The 16,225-nt window shown below is 44.1% G+C and overlaps 1 protein-coding gene across 3 annotated transcripts in view; it reads right to left on the reverse strand.

Moving 5' to 3' along the window:
- Positions 1 to 106: 106 nt before the first annotated feature.
- LOC119016316 (transient receptor potential cation channel subfamily M member 7-like) overlaps positions 107 to 16,225 on the reverse strand; it is a 34,326-nt gene continuing 18,207 nt past the window's right edge. Inside the window, exons 11-29 of one of the 3 annotated variants that reach the window (XM_037092074.1) lie at positions 13,730 to 13,830; positions 13,338 to 13,472; positions 13,198 to 13,251; positions 12,962 to 13,102; positions 12,489 to 12,766; positions 12,177 to 12,405; positions 10,741 to 10,896; positions 9,292 to 9,435; positions 6,983 to 7,111; positions 6,602 to 6,853; positions 5,373 to 5,550; positions 4,152 to 4,284; positions 3,848 to 4,026; positions 3,583 to 3,715; positions 2,867 to 3,366; positions 1,887 to 2,065; positions 907 to 995; positions 249 to 345; positions 107 to 152 (exon numbers count right to left, since the gene is read on the reverse strand). In XM_037092074.1, the coding sequence (XP_036947969.1) occupies positions 927 to 995; positions 1,887 to 2,065; positions 2,867 to 3,366; positions 3,583 to 3,715; positions 3,848 to 4,026; positions 4,152 to 4,284; positions 5,373 to 5,550; positions 6,602 to 6,853; positions 6,983 to 7,111; positions 9,292 to 9,435; positions 10,741 to 10,896; positions 12,177 to 12,405; positions 12,489 to 12,766; positions 12,962 to 13,102; positions 13,198 to 13,251; positions 13,338 to 13,472; positions 13,730 to 13,830 (2,990 nt within the window). In that variant the 3' untranslated portion in view covers positions 107 to 152; positions 249 to 345; positions 907 to 926. Of the gene's footprint in view, positions 153 to 248; positions 346 to 906; positions 996 to 1,886; positions 2,066 to 2,866; positions 3,367 to 3,582; positions 3,716 to 3,847; positions 4,027 to 4,151; positions 4,285 to 5,372; positions 5,551 to 6,601; positions 6,854 to 6,982; positions 7,112 to 9,291; positions 9,436 to 10,740; positions 10,897 to 12,176; positions 12,406 to 12,488; positions 12,767 to 12,961; positions 13,103 to 13,197; positions 13,252 to 13,337; positions 13,473 to 13,729; positions 13,831 to 16,225 lie in introns of those variants that run through there. The other 2 variants (XM_037092075.1, XM_037092076.1) reach the window with 2 other exon arrangements.

Genomic DNA, 16,225 nt, shown 5'->3' on the forward strand with positions numbered 1-16,225 from the left:
TGGTTAAACAATGACAGAATCGAGCTACAGACGTGTGTTGTTTTGTTTGGTTTTTGCTTTAGACACACTTCTTACCAGTACTGCTGTCCCGGGACCCTCGTGGATGGGGGTGTCTTCAGCTGACACTCTGCTCCTGTCCTCCTTTGTCAGAGCTGCAGAAACACAGCAAACAATTACCAGCTGTAACAGTGAAAGTGTGAGAATGTCACTGCCACTGTTGATTTCTGGGCTTTTTTTTGTAGGCTTACTGGAGTCAGGGTGGAGAAAAGCTGGTTTTCTGTCAAACTCTGTAAAACCAGCATAGGAGTTGACTGCTCTGATGTGACGGTGACTTTCAGCCTGAACCTGTAGCCAGAATTACAGACAAAGACAAAAGAAGGAGAACAAAGGTAAACTTTCAGCTGGTTTATATGTTTAATTTTAATAGGCTGAATGCTAAAACATGGCCGCAAGTGACAAGATTGTAAAGGCAGCAAGCTACCAACACACAGTGTTAAATGGTTTGGAGGGACTTCACCTCTTGAGTTATAAAGAGTGCCTCAACCAAGATCATATGAAATTATAACATTTTCATGAAATATCATAATCAGTATTGATACTGTAGATAAAACGAGCAGCAGCTTGACAGGTGACAGATTGATCAATTGCATTGTGTCGCAATGGACAGACAACATCCTTCTGAGTATTTACAAGATGGGAGAAAAATATGACAGAAACACACACTGAACCAACACACCAAGTAAACAAAACAAAAACAAACATTTGGGATGCCAGCATAATTGGCCTGGAGACAAGCACACACACACACACACACACACACACACACACACACACACACACACACACACACACACACACACACACACACACACACACACACACACACACACACACACACACACACACCTGCGATCTGGCCTCTGCAGTCAGGCTTTGCTGTCTGCTGGGGGCTTTTTTGGGTGTGGAGTGCTGGAGGTCCAAACTGTCTTTATGTCCTAAAACAAAGAAAATGCTGTCAGTCCATATTGGCCTAATTCAAAAAACTTCCCTTGTTGTTGGTGCATTATCAAAAAAACAAACAAAAAAAAAACAACGTATTTTTTCGATTTCTGCATCCTGTAACAATTTCCCACCAAAACAATCACAAATGATTGTTTTTCTAGCATTTAGGATTTGTTTTCTACTCCCACTGTGAAATCTAAGGTGATCACTGTGTTGCATTCATATCAAGAATGCCTGGTGACAAGACAACCAGATCATCCCAATTGTATAATAATCAAAGTTCAAACATCTGATTCACCATCACCTGCCAAATAATTCTTTTATCAGTCATGGTTAAAACTAAAATCTTCAACCAGTCTAACAATCATTCATGCTCCAGTCACATTAACTGTGTAAACCTCAGAACCACCCAGGAACAAAGAGTAAACCGGTCAGACTAGAGATCCAGACAAAGCACAGAAAGAAAAGTAAAAAGCACCAGTCAAAGGTCCACTGGAACCCTGATCTGAAGATGGACAGGCCCCAGAACCCAGTAGACATTAGCTCAGACTTGAACTCAAACCTCTCTTACCACGCTAGAGGGGCAGATCGTCCCAATGCATTTTGTTCACTGCTCCTTCGTCTGTGGGGTCCTCTGGGTGCCACCTAGCAGGTCGCTGTCTCCATGGGTGTCACCCAATGATGACTCAGCTTCAGGAGTCAGTGGGACTTCAGTGTCTGGGCTCTGTCTACTTAGAGAGCCTGATCCGCCCTCGTCATCGCAGAATGCCTCCCCTTCCTAACCCCTTTGCATTCTCAGGCTTTGCAGCATAAGCAGGCAAGCAGACAGGCCGAGGAGAGCCCGAAGTCTTAAGGATGAAAACAACTGTAGGATACATACTCACTCTCGCCCCAGTCACACTGCCATTTGCATGCGGGGATCCTGCGCCAATTCTCCGCACCCTCCTCTGTGTGAAAGTTTCGGACGTGGAGAGGGGGGAAATTTCGCTCCGGCACTGATCCGCCTCCGGAGGTAGTATCAGGGCCGCATTATTGGTGAGCCGTCCCAGTGTGAATGGATAATCTGGAGGCACGGAGCGAGGGCCTGTCAGTCTGACTAGTCTGATAACTGCACAGGTCCTTCACTCAACGAAATACAGAGAAATGTACCGCAAAGCAACATTACAGGACCGAACAACAGCAATGTAGTAACTGTAACTGTCTTCGGCAACTGATATGAGGAAAAAATACCACAGCTATACATGGAGAAGCGTCTTCCTCCCGCCTGTCCTACTGACTCTTCCTCACATTTCCACCGAAAAAAAGTGTTTGTCACCAGCAAAAACATTAACTCACCAAGTATTTGTGATGAACATAAATCACTGCAACCATCAGCCCTCCAGACCGAGACCTCAGGGCACTGCCCTCCAGACAACAGCCTCCCTCCCCGCGAGTGAGGGAGTCAGACAGCGTCCCGTCTACTGATGGTGATTATGTATGTAATTTGCACAAAAAATGTAACTTTGTCACTTTCCAGGACGTTTGATGGGTCAGTATCTCAATCGCTACATATTATAACAGCATCCATATGTTTATAAACTGTCAGCGGGTTTAGATTAAGAGGGGAAACACCTGGGGAAACACAGACATCATCAACATGACGTGCACCGTCACACCTCTCTAGGAGCCGCAGCGCCAGTTTTCTGTGTGAATTACAGGCGGTAAGGCGGAGATGCTTCACTCTGTGTGAATCACCATCAGCAGAGAATAGGCGAACTACCGCTCCAGAGAAAATGCAGAGATGCTGTGTAAAAAGGGCTACAGTTTTCACCATCCTTTCTCACCTCCTCATCAACAACAGACTCACTCTCAGTCTCATACTTACCCACAAACGCCCCACATTCGACAGTGGTACTGTCTGGCTTGAGGGGCTGCTGGTAAAGCCCAGTGAGGGCGAGTTCTGGGTGGCTGGAGCCACTGGGCTGGGAAGGGGTGCTGCTGATGTGGACCTGAGCCCTGGGGGAGGGCACATTGGGCAGGCTGGATGGGGAGTTGCAAAGGCCCCGACGGGTCAGCTTAATCTGGGTGAGTGAGTGGCCTCGGAGACGCAGCTCCGGAGGGGAAATGGCCACAGCAGTTTGGACAAAGGCGCTGGGGCTGGTGCTGAGGACCACGTTTTTTGACAGGCTGAGCTCCCTGGTGAACTGATTGTGGACCTTGCTGGCCTCTGAAGCCCTCTGAGCAGTGAGGGTCTTTAGATTGTCCACGGTTGGAGCAAATAGGTCCTGCAGGTGACCGATCTGAGAGTCCAGAGTGTGCAAAGAGCGTGTTATAAAGTTGAACTTGTTCCCTACGTCTCTTAGCTGCATACACATTGTCTCAACCCTGCAAAGGACAAAGAGTAACTTCAGTTAGCTCATGTAAACAAACTAGCATTTAAAATTCTTAAAAAGGAAATTTGAAAACCCATTTTATGGAGGAACAAATGCGTTCAGCACAACTGCTACACCTTACGCACAATATGTCTCGATGTCAGTGACAGTAAACATAACTTTAGTTCCTTTACAAGGAGGCTCCACAGAAGGCCAATATCAGTCCCACCTTTCTGAGGTCAGACGTATGCACTCTTCACTCCCCGAATGAAACTGATCATCCTTTTCACCAAAGTAAGTCTCTACACACTGCTCCTCAAAATCGTGAAGCTTCTTTTGGTCCTCCACTGTGAGCAACAGCTCTGGAATTAAAGAAAGAACTGTTAACTTCTTTAACCTACCAAATGTTCTTTGTTTTGAACACAAAGTGTTCTTTTGAAAAATGGCATCAGGCATCAATCAGTGGCGAAATGCCTCCAACTATGTGCTCGTACTTGCTCCGTAGGTATTCTCCTTCTTCCTCTTCCTACACATAGAGAAGAGGGAGTAGATATGGCAGAGCAGGTTGAAGGGCGGCGGGAGGACAGGCTTCTCATGGTAGGCCATAATGAAGTGGTAACGCTGGTACTTCCAAACCAGATTAGAAATGGACTTCACTTGCAAATACACATTGCTGGAAAACAAAGAGTATAGAAATTACACTGATGATGATGATGATGTGGAGAACGCGGCTAATGAGCACGCACACATTATTCTGGTAACACAGCTGGATAAAGCAGTGACATGTAGGGCACTTACTTGAAGAGGGCGATGAGGAGGTTGACCATTAGGATATACTGTACAAAGAGGTAGACTGCTTGCAGCAGAGGAGTCAGCCACACTCCTGCCGCACACAGGGTCTTTACTGAGCTCTCACTGTTATTGGCACACACTGCGAGGAGGAGGAGCTTTTTAGGATACACACACATGCAACCTCCGAAAATATAAAGCTACATGGTCTCAAAACATCTTAGTCTTGATCTTTACCTAGTCCAGCTTGAAAATAACAAGGTAATTGGAGTAACAGTTTAATGATGAAGAGGTAATAGGTAATGCCATGTAATTAGATGTGTTCTGGGTTTTTCATTATATGGTTTCAACTAATATTACCATGAAATTAAATAGAATCAGGTATTTTAGCATTTTGCAGGCTTGATTCGGGAACTGTTTCCAGATAACAAGTGACAGAATTTGAAGGGATAGTTTGGGTTTTTTGAAGTGGGATCATATAAAGTACATATCTATAGTCGATCTGTTCCCACCGATCAGCACAGCCTCAGTTTGGAGAAGTAGAGAGCCGCTCCACTCACCTTAAAACATCTCTAACAGTTCAAGTGTACGTTGTAAAGGGAAAATTCATGCCGCTTTACGTTGCCATCAGACCTCCCTTTCTTTTGGCACTACATTTTCTCAACGGTAGAACCTCTGTATCCCTACGCAGCTGCGCTAATGCGTATTTTCTACCAAGAGTGTTCATGTGATTTGGAAGGAATTACAATGATAGTAGCCTGTTATATGGTAAAAACATGAACTTATATTACTAGAATTTATTCAGGGGAATATTTTTAATGATTATTCAAAATTGAACCTTTAGCGTTTAATAATTTTTTTTCCTCCTCGTTTTTTTTTTTTAACCTTTTCTACAAACCTACACTGCTTAATTGACAAATGACTATCTATCACCTCCTCAGTTTTTATGAAGGTCACGTTAGCTGTCATAAATTATGTGATCATTTCCAACTGTGGGTGAGAGGTTGGTACAGCCTACTCGGGTTAAGTGGCACAGCCAGCTGTTTGTTCCACCAAAGCTTCAAATGCGCCAGACTCAAGTGATCAACACTCAATGCTCCATTTCATCCAGACCGCTTGTCACTGAGTTGAGGCAGTCGACGATATGGTGAAGCAAAAGGCACCGCACTGCCCAAAGAGACCAGTGTTGGCTACCCTCGTAATCTCCCCTACCATCCTCATAGTCCTTACCATCGATTTCATAAGCATATACTTCCCCGTACATCATCCAGTACGGCTGGAAGACCACATCTCTGACCAGCGTCCAGCTGGGCTCCTCATGTGGGTACAGAATGGCTTTCCTGGGTATGCCATAGCTCAGCAGGACTATGGCCATTATTAGTACTACAACATAAAACATGTTGGCCACCTGAAAGAGGGACACACCAAATGAGAAACATGTAACTGATGGCATTGTCACTACTTGAAACAATCTTTGAATTAGAAAGTCTCAATTTTGCACACACGTCTACTCTGGGGATCAAACATCAGCACTACATCATTAATTTAGCTTGAGAGGACAAGACTGATGCAACTTATATATCTGCAGACTAAATGAAAAGCTAACGATAGCAGCCAGTCAGGATGAAGTCTGAAAACAGGGGAAATGGTTAACCTGGAACATTATAACAAAGCAGTGTATCTTCAGGTAAAAACGAGTCAGCATTGCTTGAATCATTGCTGATTCTACTGCTCCGTCCTTCGAACCGGCAGCGCTCATGTTTTGAAAACATGTAAACCACGTCCCTCCAGTTCAAAGGGAACTGAGGGTACCCATCTTTTCCGATTTGGTTAATGTAATTGTGTTTTCTGTTGTTTGTTTTGTTGTTGTGTTTTCTGTTTTGTTGTTGTGTTTCCTGCTTTCTGTTTTGTTGTTGTGTTTCCTGTTTTCTGTTTTGTTGTGTTTTCTGTTTTTTGTTTTGTTGTTGCGTCTCCTGTTTTCTGTTTTGTTGTTGTGTTTTCTGATTTGCCGTTGTGATTTGAACTTTAGGGCCACCATACAAGCCTCTACTTACTACTGCTTATTACTTCAGGGCAAGAAAGTACATTTCAAAAATGAACAAACAACTGCTTTAAAAAAGTATAATCAACAAGGTTTTGTCATGACTGTCAGATCATTTCGCTCAATATGCTTTTGGAGGTAATCCACCTCTAAAAAATGATAAAAATACTATGTTTAAACTACAACGTGGAGCTGCTCTAACACTGAAACCAATTGCTAAAAAGCTGCATACTGTCATGGCTTTATGTATCAATAATCACTGGTAGACATATTTTTTTCTGCATTGTGTAAATATAAGAGCACCTTCAGAAACAAATGTGGAAGAAAAAGTAATGACAGTCTTTCAACGGCATATAAAAACACTGATATCTGCTTGCTTACATCATCCAGCGGTGCCCCTCTCTCTCACAGAACTCACCATTTTAGCGATCATCATGACGTACGGTCCAGCTTGATGGTTCACAGCCAGGATATCCATGAGTCGCACGTACCAGAAGATGATATTGAGACAATACACCGTCCTCCCGGGGACAAAGGCTTCTCCTCCAGTCATTCTCAGGCCGAAGCCAATAAAGAAGGTCACGATGGCCAGAAAGTCAGACAAATTGAAATAGTCACTGAACCACACCTTTATCTTCTGGCTTATTTTGCCTGCTTCAGACATAAACATCTACAAAAAAGTAAGGATGAAGAGGCACAACATGAAATAATAATCAGGAGATGAACTAAGGACTAGGACTAACCAAAGTTAGTCTTTGTCATAATTTTTAAATGTCTTAAATATTTCAGTTCCACATACCTCTTGAATTTTCTCAATGGCAGAGGTGAATATGTAGAGGATGACCACCCACTCTTGAGGAGAAGGCCATTCAGGCATTTTCACCAGGACCACATACGAGTAGAACATCAAGAAGCCCAGGTAGAAGAGCTGACAATCGCAGACACAACAATAACACTCTTTAACAACCCTGAAATATCATAGGAAATGCTTATTCTACGTATACATTTCTTAAACCTTACAAATGTAAGCAATTTAGATAGCAGTACGTAGATTAAGTTGGACATAGCATGTTAACTGTCCATGTGTTCCTCTCTCTGAAATATTTTGAGACAAGGTCAGTTGAGGCCCTCTGGAGGGGCTGAATCACATCGTGGCACTAAAGTCAGAAGCAAATAGTCTTGACGAAGGCCCTGAGGTCTCAGAGCTCAGCTGGTGGTTAGCTGTGTGGATAGGGCCCGTGTGAGAGAAGACAAACTTCAGCTTCGAGGTCTCAAGTGAAATCACAGTTCCTGACAAAGCCTGCTTTCACAGGGGAGGGATGAGGGACTTACGTAAGAAATAGACATGGGAATTTTAAAACACAGCCCTCATTAAAGCTGCAATAATCAGTTACCTTATAGTAACACAGAATAACACTTCTAAATGTGAATTAACACAGCCCCCTGTGTGTGTGAAGCATAGGTCAACCATCCCGCAGACTGTGGGAAACTTTGTAAATGTCCATCGAGACAGGCAATTATATATGAGTTGTTGCAGCACTTGGGTTTTAAATTCAAGTGACTTCAGCACTACAAGCTCTGCTAATACTTTAAGAAATACATCCTGAACAGGAACATTGACACCAGGGATGATCCTACAGTAAATAAATGTATTCCCACAAAAAAGGTTCTTGGTCCTCTGGGAAAGTTCCTGTGGTGGGAATGCCCTGTAAACAGTAGCATTATCTGTATCTCTGCAGGGTGGTTGGTGTAAATCTTATTTTCTAGGGTGGAACGGTTCATCAAAAAAATCTGTCCCATCCAGTACGCTTGTCACGGTTCAGGGCGTGTGTGTACCGTTCAGTTCATAGGCACGCTCACTTCTTTTTCTCATTTACTAACGAGGCGGAGTGTGTACACTCCAGAGCAGCAGGTGGCGGTACTGAGCTGGATGCCAACCGCCAGTAAACAAGAAGAAGACGCGGAGCGGTGTAGCAGACAGTAATAGAGTATCTTTGGGTCAGCTGTGGAGGACGTTTGTGGGCGATGCGAGTGGAAAGGAGTCGGAGATAGAAGATGCACCAGCAGCACTGTATAGGTCTGCTGTATGGGACCACTTTGCATTTAGAGTGACCTACGATGATGGTGGTATGAAAGTTGTTGACAACAGTGTGACAGTGTGCAAGCATTGTGCCACACATGTTGTTTATGCCGACAGTAACACGACTAACATGTCAGCTCATCTGTGGAGAATCATCCCGGTGAGACAACTGGCAGCGCAGGGAGGAAAGAGAGAGAGTAGACAGGACAACTTCTGCTCCCCGCAGCTTTTAAACTGCCTTACAGTGACGAGTCAGACGGGCCAACATGTATAACCAAAGGAATGGGGTGAGTGGGTAAGATATGCAGCCTTTGGCTGTGGTGGAGGGTGCGGGATTTGTTTGTGTGATTAAAACACTCGAGCCACGATATAAAATAAAACGCCCTCCCGCAAACACCTCAGCAACACGGTAATTTCCACAATTTATGAAGAGACCCGACGAGGAGTTGTTAAAGAGCTGTCTGACATAGCATGTAGTGCTTACTAGTGACAGATGGACCTCCAGGGCTACTGAAAGTTTCCTGACTGTGACTGCCCATTACATTACATTAGTGACAGTGAATAACTATTTGTTCTGAGCATTTGTTAAAGATAACTTTCTTGTTGGAACTAGCAATATCACCTGTCTTGCAGTGCCAGAATCTACCTACTTTTTAACCCGACTGTCACAATGATGTATCAAATGTCAGACTGCCTCATTCTTCAAGTTTTAACCTGACAATACAAGACTTAAGTGATTTTCCTAACGATCAGCGTATACTGAACCGAACCGAAAACCATGACCACAAAACCGTGATTGGAACCAAAGCGTGGATTTTGTGAACCATTCCACCCCGATTATTTTCAGTGCAAAAACACAAACAATGCGTGTTCGGCGACTGCTCCTGGCTAGCAACACCCTCTTCCTTGTAGATGCTGTTACCCAGAATCCTACCCAGATAAACCACCATAGAATAGATGGTCGGATGGATGAGCAGGTGAGCAGATGACTGTATGAGTGTGTATGTTCTCTTCTGTAATCTACCTACCGTGTTGGAACAGAACTTGACAATGGGAGCGTGGTAGAAGGCATAAATTTTCCTGGTTAAGGGCAGGTTCCTGGAGTGAATGTGTGTCTCTGTTTCGCTCTTTGCTTCTACGTGGTCGTGGGATCTGGCCTCTTTGAATACATCCTGCAGAGAGGTTCAAAGGCCCAAATTAAACAGCAGCAAGCCACAGTGAGGAGAGAAAATAGAAACGGACAGAGAGAGAGCACAAATTCAAAAAACAGAATGTGAGCGACAGAAAGTAAGCAAATAAATGACTGAATCAAAACAAAACAAACAAAAGAGGAATTTCAGGCCAAAAATGCAAAGAAAGTCTTAAAACATTTTTTCTATGAATATGTATGAGGCTATTCTTCTTATACAAGAGGTATATATTTACAGGTCATTAATTAACATCACTTCAACAATGGAGAATTGTTTTTTTAAACGTTGTGGTGAATTTGGATATGGTTTTTAGAATGCCATCCGTCCATCCATTTTCTTTTCTGCTTATCCGGGGCCGGGTAGCGGGGGCAGCTGGCTGAGCAGGGACACCCAGACTTCCCTCTCCCGGGACACTTCCTCCAGCTCCTCCGGGAGGATCCCAAGGCGTTCCCAGGCCAGCCGAGTGACATAGTCACTCCAGCGTGTCCTGGGTCTTCCTCGGGGTCTCCTCCCAGTGGGGCATGCCAGGAACACCTCCTGAGGGAGGCGTCCCGGGGGTATCCGATACAGATGCCCGAGCCACCTCAGCTGGTTCCTCTCGATGTGGAGGAGCAGCGGCTCTACTCCGAGCTCCTCCCGGGTGACAGAGCTCCTCACCCTATCTCTAAGGGAGCGCCCCGCCACCCTGCGGAGGAAACCAGACGTCTGGGATCTTATTCTTTCAGTCATGACCCAAAGTTCATGACCATAGGTGAGGGTAGGAACGTAGATTGACCGGCTCAGCTCTCTCTTCACCACGACAGACTGATACAACGACCGCATTACTGTGGCCGCTGCACCGATTCACCTGTCAATCTCACGCTCCATCCTTCCCTCACTCGTGAACAAGACCCCAAGATACTTGAACTCCCCCACTTGAGGCAAGAACTCTCCCCCAACCCGGAGGGAGCAAGCCACCTTTTTCTGGTCGAGAACCATGGCCTCAGACTTGGAGGTGCTGATTCTCATCCCAGCTGCTTTACACTCGGCTGCAAACCGCCCCAGAACATGCTGGAGGTCCCGGCTCGACAGAGTCAACAAGACAGCACTGTCCGCAAAAAGCAGAGATGAAATCCAGTGGCTCCTGAACCAGTTGTTTCTAAAATGATTTATTTTAATGCAGGCTGTTCAGATGACTTCAAAGTAAAGGAGAGATCATATTTTATCATATTTTCAAAATAAAAAAGGAAAACGGAAACAAAGCAACTGGATAAAAACACCAAACCAGAACATCTTAGTAAACCTAACCATTTGGATGACTTCAGCTATGTTCTGGAAGTTGTGTTTGCTGTCCTCCATGGTCATCTGGTGGTCGTCCTGGCTCTGAGGGATGTGAGCCATCTCAGCCTTGGACTTGTACTCCAACAGTAGGATGGCAGGAGGCACCAACACACTCAGAATCACCTAGAGACAAAAAACGCATGCATGCGGGTGGATGCTGCTGTTTATGTTTACAAAGTCCTTTGAATTATAAACACACACACTAATACAGTCCAAGTGCTTCATTGTCCATGTTTTGTGGCTTCTCGATAATTTAAATATTTTGTTTTTATCCATTCATTTTTTTCCTAGTTAAGGCACGGCTGCAGTGAAGGAGGAAAAAGTTAAAAAAATTGTAGAACTTTTTGAGGAGAGGACATGACAGCTGGTTAGAAGTTTAAAAACATCTTTACAATGTTGTTTTGTCCCGCTACAGAGACGACAGCTACAACAGAACAGCTGGGAGAAGATTGGACGAGAGGTCTGAGAGAGACCAATCTAATATTCTGAGCACGATGGGCAGTCAATTAAGGGGACTTTGGATCCGGTACCATTTGACATCTAACCAATACAAGCGGCTTCCATACAAGTGTTTGCTTTGGGTCCCCTGTCTTTAAGTGAAACTCTCACCAAAAAGCAACCAAGGCTTTATTTGTGATTGAACACGAGTCAAACCTTCGTGTAAACACATAATTACGATGAAAGAGGTACTTTTAAGATTTACCGTTGTTTCATTTTTGGGCAAGGTAATTTTCAATGGGGTGCAGGGGCATTCATCAAAAACACTAAGAAGGCTGGACACAACTGCTTTGCTCGTAGTATCACCAGGGTCTCCGTCATAGCAGACAAAAAGTGTCGACCCCCGAGTGCAACCTAACAGGCAAGAGAGTGACGGTGGACCACTCCTCAAGCCTGCCTGTTAGGTCACGCTTGGGCATCGACACTTTGTCTGCTATGACGGAGCCACACCAGAGTTGCTACTGCTGACGGGAGTTAGCAAAAACCTTCTTTTTAGTAAACTCTGTGCACGCAAACAGTGTTTGCAATGCTGGTGTTCATGTGTAGAGACCCTGGTGATACTACGAGCAAAGTTTCAGGTTGTGTCGAGCCTTCTTACTGTTTAAAAAATAGCGATTTTGATGAGTGCATCCCATTGAAAATTAGCTTGCCCAAAAACTAAACTACAGTAAATCTTAAAAGTGCCTCTTTCGTCGTAATTATGCGTTTACACAAAGGTTTGACTCATTTTCAATCACAAATAAAGCCTTGGTTGCTTTTTGGTGAGAGTTTCATTTTAAACCAAGACAGAATGGCTTAATATTTGTATTAGGCTGCCCACAGACAACACACTGATTCATGCACACACACACACTCCCCGAGATTCTTGTTTGTTACCAAAAATAAAATCTAAATGAAACATGAACCTTGTACCAGGAGTTCTTGCGCATGTTCAGCCTTCCCATCCACATATCTGACAGCAGCATCTGGGTGCAGGTGTGAGCCACAAATGGCCGCAGGTGGGAGGAGACGGCCAGCTTCAAGCAGGTGGAGTTGCTCCAGTTCTTCAGCTCATAGGTGAGCAGCTTCATAGCCATGGCCTCATCCTGCCTGAACGACTGCTCCAGCAGGTCCACCGCCAATGTGCCAAAATCACTGAAATACATCAGGACAGAGGATTCAGTTCATACCTTTACTCACTGATGGGAGAACATGTAATCAAAGCCACACAGACATACTTCGAGTACTTCTTGAGCTCCTCCGAGGTGTCGTCCACCATGTCACTCTTCTTGGCCTCGTAGCCCAGAGACCGGCAGAGCTTACGGGCCACCAGTGCCTTTGCCATGTTCTCCTCGCCGTGCTGCCAGAAGAAGAGCGACATTTTCTGCCTCTTCATCAGCACAGCCCACACCAGCAGCTCATTGAAAGGGTAGGGAAACCGCTGCGCTTCTGGGTCGTCTATGTCCACAATCACTTCTTTGCTTCTCTTTCTGTTCTGCTCGACAGTAGACTCAAGCTAGGAGGAGGTGGAAGAACAGAAGAAGCAAACTTTTATTTTTTCCCCACTTTACAGTGCCTCCTTAGATGAGACAGGTTTTCATCAGCCTCATTCCTTTAATTGTATGGGAGGGGATTATATTGGGTTTAACATAAAATATTTTTTTGACATTTCTACAAAGAATTTGCAGGAAATGCAGAAGTTCAAACGCACCCTGTTGCTGCCGTGGAGATTGTTGTAAATAATTCTGAAGTGTTTCCTGGTGTAGTTGCACCTGTAAGTCCCGCCCATCAGGTACTCAATAACCAAACCCACATCAATCAAAGTGATATTATAGTTTGGAGGCAGATGACTCTACAGGGAAAGACACAGAAACAAAATGATGCATGAGACTGAAGAGACGGATAAAAGTTAACCTATAAAAATGATATGAAGGAGACAAATTGTACCTGTTTGATGTCTCTAACCAGTTGCAGGAGAGTTGGGTTGCTGCTTGGTTGTTTCTAGAACAGAAGATACAAAAACATTAACAACCCTTCTTGACAGATAGTCGATCTCTTTTATTCTGGCGCATGTGTCATCACGTTACCGTGTTGTAGAGCTCCTCCAGCCGACTGATTGTCAAGAAGCTGTGCATGCTCACACCGTTTTCCATGAGCAGCTTGACAAAATCCACCCTGTCCATCACGAGCGCTTCCAGCATTGCTTGCTCCAAAGAGCTCACCTAAACACTCAAACAAAAGATAAACATGCTGTTTTGAAGCATACTTTTATAGCAAATTATTATTTATAAAACAAACACGATGAGGGAGAATACAGCCGAATGACAAAAATAACAAACCATGCAAGAAAAACAAATAAATATGATCCATCCTCTCATTAGCAATGACACACACACACACACACACACACACACACACACACACACACACACACACACACACACACACACACACACACACACACACACAAAACACGTACCAGGAGCTGCTGTCTGTACACAAACACATGATTCTTGGCAATGTCTACCCGATCCCAGGCCAGAGTCAGGACCAGCTGACCGAAGGCAGTCGCATTTGTGCCTGAAATACACAGGTACAGCCGTGAGTAAACATGCACACATAAACACTTATGAATTCCCAGGCAAGTAAAGCCTCATTAACTGTGTACAGTGGAGCAAAAAAGTATTTAGTCAGCCACCAATTGTGCAAGTTCTCCCACTTAAAAAGGTGAGAGGCGCCTGTAATTTTCATCATAGGTACACTTCAACTATGAGAGACAGAATGGGGGGAAAGAATCTTTCATTTTAATGAATTAATTGGTAAATTCCTTGGTAAAATAAGTATTTGGTTGCCTACAAAACAAGCAAGATTTCTGGCTCTCACAGACCTGTAACTTCTTCTTTCAGAGGCTTCTCTGTCCTCCACTCGTTACCTGTAGTAATGGCACCTGTTTGAATTTGTTATCAGTATAAAAGACACCTGTCCACAACCTCAAACAGTCACACTCCAAACTCCACTATGGCCAAGACCAAAGAGCTGTCAAAGGACACCAGAAACCAAATTGTAGACCAGGCTGGGAAGACTGAATCTGCAATAGGTAAGCAGCTTGGTGGGAAGAAATCAACTGTGGGAGCAGTTATTAGAGAATGGAAGACATACAAGACCACTGATAATCTCATTCGATCTGGGGCTCCACGCAAAATCTCACCCCGTGGGGTCAAAATGATCACAAGAACGGTGAGCAAAAATTCCAGAACCACACGGGGGGACCTAATGAATGACCTGCAGAGAGCTGGGACCAAAGTAACAAAGGCTACCATCAGTAACACACTACGTCGCCAGGGACTCAAATCCTGCAGTGCCAAACGTGTCCCCCTGCTGAAGCCAGTATGTGCAGGCCTGTCTGAAGTTCGCTAGAGAGCATTTGGATGATCCAGAAGACGATTGGGAGAGTGTCATCTGGTCTCCTCGTCTGAACCGGGACGACGTCACCTTCCAGCTGCTAAGCTGCCGCTGCAGATCCGCAGCCAAACTGAGACCTGATCCAGAAAATCTGGATCCTTGGAACTCTCCATCTTCAACAAAGTAGGCTGACTTTCCATACACAACAGGAGTCACAAGAGAATGAAATCAGAGTTGGTGTTTGTGAAGCTTCGAGTATATAGATCATAAATTCAAATAAATTTCACACATCGTCCCATAGAAATTACTCCCATAGTTTCATGGTTAACGGCTCATTACACTAAAATCCACCATCGTTTATAATTCATCTGATCAATAACTTACTCCCACAATCTTCACATTTTCTGTTACTTGTTGTCACCCGTTTGAATTATTACCTCACATCATTTACTCTGCATCTAGTTAATAAACATAACACATGTCGTTGTCTGTGCAAGTTTAATTGATGTGGGAAATCGATGGGATCATGTAAATCATGTATTCACGGCTTCAGGATAGGAGATTAAATATAGATTTTGAGATCTAAGAAACTGATTTGAGATTAATCTTAACTGTTTGAGTCAAACTTGTACAGTTGGATCTTGATTAATTACCTCCGGATTAGTCACATAGATAAAGACTGGAGGTGGTGCCCCATTTATGAGTGTGTTATTAATCGCCCTTGATTAATTACCCTTTATTATCAAGGAGTGTATCAAACAATCATAATCACTATGTAGGTCAAATAAGAAACTCAAAAGGAGTTTGGACTGAAAATCTGTAAACCTGACTTCTTCATAACCTCAGCTTTCACAGCAAGTATTCTACAGTATATTCAGCAACAGCTTTTCCTCTTAACTTCCCATTTAATATCCTGCCTGTTAATTGAATTCAATCATAATGGACGAGAGAAATGGCAGCACTCAATGGTCTTCGAGAGGATGAGTTACTGTTTCACCAAGATGACTGCGCCTCAGGCCAACAAATATTTGCCTGGGTGGGCTTTTTCAGTCACAGGGCGGTTTGTCTTTTGAGCGTCTGAGCCTGTTTCTCCAGACTATCGATCAGCTGCAGTCAATCACAAATTACTGGCTTTTGTCTGAAGCTGGCACCAATTTGCCACACCCTGCCACATTCAGCACGACAACCCCTGCCCTCTTTTGAAACATTTGCTTTGTAGTTGAAATAAAGTACAGGCTGGTGTGTATTTTTCCTCCTCTTCTAAAGCATACAGAAAAAAGGAAGAGCACAGGTGAATGTCCAGTTATTCTCTTTCTTCAACAGACTGAAATATGCAGCTCAGCGACTGACTGTGCTGGAATACGGAGGCCCTGTGAATGCAAGCAATATGATCTCTTGAGGAACACAAAGAGAAGGGCACACAGGGGGGAAAGCTGTTCTCAAAGCATAGCTATACCAGAACAAAAACATTACAGAGTCTTGAAATCTCAATCTCCCAATGCCAGCAGACCCAGCATATGAATAGATCAAATCAACTTTTGTGACTTTTACTCTCTCAAAGAAGTTTAGAGAG

The sequence above is a fragment of the Acanthopagrus latus genome, unplaced genomic scaffold, assembly GCF_904848185.1.
Source record: "Acanthopagrus latus isolate v.2019 unplaced genomic scaffold, fAcaLat1.1, whole genome shotgun sequence".
Lineage (NCBI taxonomy): Eukaryota > Metazoa > Chordata > Actinopteri > Spariformes > Sparidae > Acanthopagrus > Acanthopagrus latus.